The sequence below is a fragment of the Charadrius vociferus genome, unplaced genomic scaffold (genome assembly GCF_000708025.1).
Source record: "Charadrius vociferus isolate BGI_N301 unplaced genomic scaffold, ASM70802v2 scaffold398, whole genome shotgun sequence".
Lineage (NCBI taxonomy): Eukaryota > Metazoa > Chordata > Aves > Charadriiformes > Charadriidae > Charadrius > Charadrius vociferus.
In genome coordinates, this window is record NW_009649571.1 from 1,630,186 (window position 1) to 1,634,528 (window position 4,343).

Here is a 4,343-nt window from a genome sequence, read left to right on the forward strand (position 1 = left end):
CGGGGATTTCCTCGGGAGCCCTCCCGGGAGGGGAGGGAGCGGCTGCTCGGGGCTTGCGGCTTGTGGTGGGGACGGGTGGGAGAAGTGGCATATTTTCACTTAAATAAGGGTATAAAGAGAGGTCCTGAAAACGCCGGGTTGGGGGGTTTTGAACAGGGGTGGCTACTTCAAGCGTGTTCAGCAGTTTTCAACTTTTGCTGATAACACTTTAATGTGTAGCACATTCAGTTTTTCCTTACATTTTGTAACTTGTTGCCACTTGAAGATTCCTTAGCACTCGTAGTTCAGCTGTGCTCCCTCCTCACCCTCTTCATGGAGCTTCTGTTTAACCCCTCTTGTAAACTAATCCTCTCTCTTCTTAGCAAATAGTTATTTCTTAAAGTATCTCATCTAAAGTGCTGCAGATGCACTGACAGTGGTGTTTGTCCTTTGTGGATTCTGCTTTGTAGTTTGAATTCCTCACTTGTCCTGTGATACCAGGGGTAAGTGAGCTTAAGCTCACTTGGGCTTAAAGCAGTAAAACTGCGAATGGCCTATCTTGTAGGAATAACCTCGCTCGTTAAACCTTCTGCCCTTTGATGGAAGAGCATCTGCCATCGTAAAATTTAACGGGAGACGTTTCAAGAAGAAATACTCTAGTGCTGAACGGTGGCTTCTCTGTTGCCGCATATTTTTTTCCAGTATTGTAACAATCAACTTGTTACAATATCACGGGGCTAATGCTAGTCATTGCTTTAAAGCACCTTCTTTTTGGGTGTAGCTTCTGTCCTTGTTTGTTCCTTACAGTGCCTTTTGAGGAAATGAAACACAGTTGTACTACTTAGCCCAGCCTCTTCATCTAAAAGTTCTGCTTATTCGAAATTAAATGGCAAATTAGTACAGAACTGCTTAACTTGTATCCCTTTGTTTATATCTAAAATGATGGTAAACACTTTAGATTTTATATAGCTTATAATTCATGGTGTTCCTTATCTGTAAAGTCCATGTTAAATAACGTCAATTAATTAGTTTCTCTTTCCAGTGCCAGGTTGGCCTCTCTCTTTGGTCTGGATCAAACGGTCTCAAGCCATGGAAACGAATTCTTCCAGTACACTGCACCAAAGCAGCCTAAGAAAGGTCAAACGGCAGCTGGTAAGTGACTGGGCTTGAGCACGAGGGGGGATGAAACTTTCCAGCATGTGCATTGCTGGGAGAACGAGGGCCTTTGTGAAGAACAGCGGTGCAAATAATTCACTTAGCTTTTCTGTAATGATACTGTCTTCGTTTAGTAACCGCTCTGCACCTGGTTACTCTAGAGGCCTTTAGTGACTTTGGAATATCACTCTTTGTTTTTTAATCCTCTTCTGGAGTTATTTTTCCTTGCTGGGACGAGTGTGCCGTGGCATTGTCACTGGCCAGTGAAGGTGGCAGTGCTGTATCACGGAGAGGTATTCCTGCTCTCTGTTCTTCAGCAGGTCAGGCAGCCCCGAAGGCTCCTGTGGCCCCAGCAGCTTCAGGAGCACCATCGGTCTTCGTGGCCACTGCGGTTCATGCTTATCGATAGTAAGTGGTTTCCTGCAATACCCATTAGTCTGTGTCTCTGGGAGCTTAAGACCTAATTGTAAAGGGAAGATCTTTTTGGATAAGTGGGAAGAGACCATTGCTTATAGACGTGTGTCTGCATAGTACAAATGCTACAAGTCGATGCAATTTTCTCCTCAAACAAATGTTTTGGTTATTGTGCTGCAATTTGGGGTTACACAGTTGTCAAATAAATAGCAAGTTCTGGATTTGGCTGTTACAGGGAACTGCATCCTGGGGGCCCAGCCTGACATTTGCACTTTTTCCAGGCAGCTCTGTCAGATGCTTATGTCTCATACATTCCCTCACGGAGAACTGAGGCATGGGTGTAGAGTGACAGCAGTAAAATTCTCTGTTCATTTGACACTGCCATCACATAAAAGCCCATTTGCCCTGGATCTGTGAAAAGAGTAGTTTTCAGCTCAAACTCCATAATACGTGCTCCTGTAATCTGTGAGCAAGCAAGAAAGTTGTACTTTCTTTAAGCTAAGAGAGGCTGCCTAACATTTTAGGCATGAGGAAAGGGACCTGAACTCTAAAGAGGAAAAAGTCAGGAACAGTAGAGAGAAATCTGATGGTTCTGCAGCTGAATGTCTCGCTTGTCTTCCAGTACAAATGGGCAGTACTTGAAGCAAGGCAAGTATGGAGCAGCTGTAGTGGGGAACCATGCTACTAAAGAGGTGAGAAACACTTCACTACAATAACATTTTCATGCTGAGAGTGCGCTAGTATGAGGCAGTGTTTCTCTGAGCTCACCAGAATGTCGGCTTTTAATGTTGGAGGTCTTAGTTCCACTGCTGCTTACACCTTCCTGCCCTCCTGGGTTTACTTATGGCTTACCTTGGTGACCTCTTTCTTTTCTGTTTGTAAGATCTCTTACAACTTGTGCCTGGAATATTTTTGCAGTGTTTCAGGCATTGCACCTTTTCTAATGTTTCTGAAAGTGATTTTTTGATATTTATTCAGAATGTCTTTGACAACTGGATCACAAATCTGTGCATGTGGAAATCAATATAAAACAAAGCTTTGTCCAATAGTGCAGAGATGCTTTGCTTAAGTTTTGTTATTTTGGTATCAAAAATATCTCTCTTCCCCAATCCTTCCTTCCCAAGTACTCCCCTAGGAGCGCAGCACTGGGCTGCTCAGTAAATTGGTGTGTTTAAAAGATACTTTGAATACTCTGATCTGTCCTTGATGTTGGTACTTTGTTTCGTACCCCTCAGTTCCTAATGTTGTCTCACTAAGTTGCTTCTGCTTTGGCAAGAAGCAAAAAAAATAGTAGTTTAGTAAACTGATTCCTGAGTGGCTGATCTGAGAAGTGTTCAGGAGTGGCATTCGTGGGGGAGCTGGGAAGGAGCCTTTCTCAGGCTGCTGTTGTAATACTGCAACCTGCACAGCTGGGACCGGTTAGCGGATTGCTCCTAGTTCACTACCTAGCTGTGTTGAGTGAAGGAGCTGTTGCTACAGGTGCATAAAGGAACGCACTTTTCTTTACCAGACCATGTCTAGTAGAGCCAAATATGTCAATATAATGTTATAGCTGCATTGTTTGGTACTTAAAAAGCTCCCTCCAACTTTTTCAGTCTTCTACATTGTTTTATGCCTGTATACCATGTATTATGAGTTTTATGTATTGAAGGGTTAGTGCACCATCTTTTTACACAGTAACTGCAAAAAAAAAAAGTGAAATTAGTTAAAGCATCTTGCTTATTGCAAAATAAGTAGTTTGAATTGCTTGATTTCTGTACCTAAATAAAGCTTGTGTATTTTCAAGGGTCTTTAATAGGTTGCAAAATTGTATTAAATACAATGTGATGTATTCTTGCTGTGAAAAATGCTGCTGCAAGGTGTATTTGGCAAATAAATACTGTAGCCTTAGGCTCAGAATTTGCCAAAGCACATGAGAATTGAAGATGTTTTGAGTTTCTGCTGTTTCTTCTTTTTCCCTGCCCAATTCCTTGTGGAATCCAGTACAGGATCCTCCTTTACATCAGTCAGCAGCAACAGATTGCAACTGCGAGGATCCATCCTGGCTTCATACTCACGGTAAGAGCCTGGATTAGAAAAGCAGCCAATGATGTGTATTGTTCGCAGCAAAGAGGAGTTGACTCTGAAATGCTTTCTGAAGTGTTAGATGATAGCCTTTGAGATCAAACCTCTGCCTGACACAGCAAGAGGTGTCACAGTGACGGGGAGCACCATTCTGCTCCTCCCCAAAATTGTGTATTGCACAAGAGGCTGTTACGTCTGCCTTTTGCAGAGCACTTCATCAGTAGGTTTCATAGTGCAGGTTCGAACACTGTAGGAGGTATATTATTACCTCTAGATCACAGAGGAGGTGTTTTGAGTTTTGCAGTCCCACAATGGATAGAAACAGAACAAAATTACTCTTACTTATCATTTGTAATTAAATGACGGAGAGAATATGACTGAGCAAGCAGAAGGAAATCATAGCAAGGAAATGTTTTCTCTCAGAAATTTGACACTCAGCATTTTCTTGCTGATAGGAACAATTTGGAGCATTGTAAGCCCTATAATGGGATCTCTCAGGAAGTTCTGGTTTCTGCCAGTTTTACAGAAAATTGTTGTGTTGATTTGTGCTCTTGGTTTGTCATCAGGTGACATAAAATTTCTTGATTAGATACCTAGAAATTCTACTCTGAAATAGAATTTCAGTCCAAATTTCTGACCAGGGTGTTACTTTGCTCTTTAGTTTTGTAAGTGCATTTTGAAAGATTAATGGGTCATTTACTCGGCTAGCGGTGACATGGATTTTTAAAAGT

General features: G+C 42.1%; 1 protein-coding gene across 1 annotated transcript in view; it reads left to right on the top strand.

Moving 5' to 3' along the window:
* FKBP15 (FK506 binding protein 15, 133kDa) overlaps window positions 1–4,343 on the top strand; it is a 41,675-nt gene that overhangs the window by 16,537 nt on the left and 20,795 nt on the right. Inside the window, 4 exon segments of the mRNA XM_009890323.1 lie at window positions 1,022–1,131; window positions 1,452–1,542; window positions 2,171–2,240; window positions 3,532–3,606. Of these exon segments, the coding sequence (XP_009888625.1) occupies window positions 1,022–1,131; window positions 1,452–1,542; window positions 2,171–2,240; window positions 3,532–3,606 (346 nt within the window).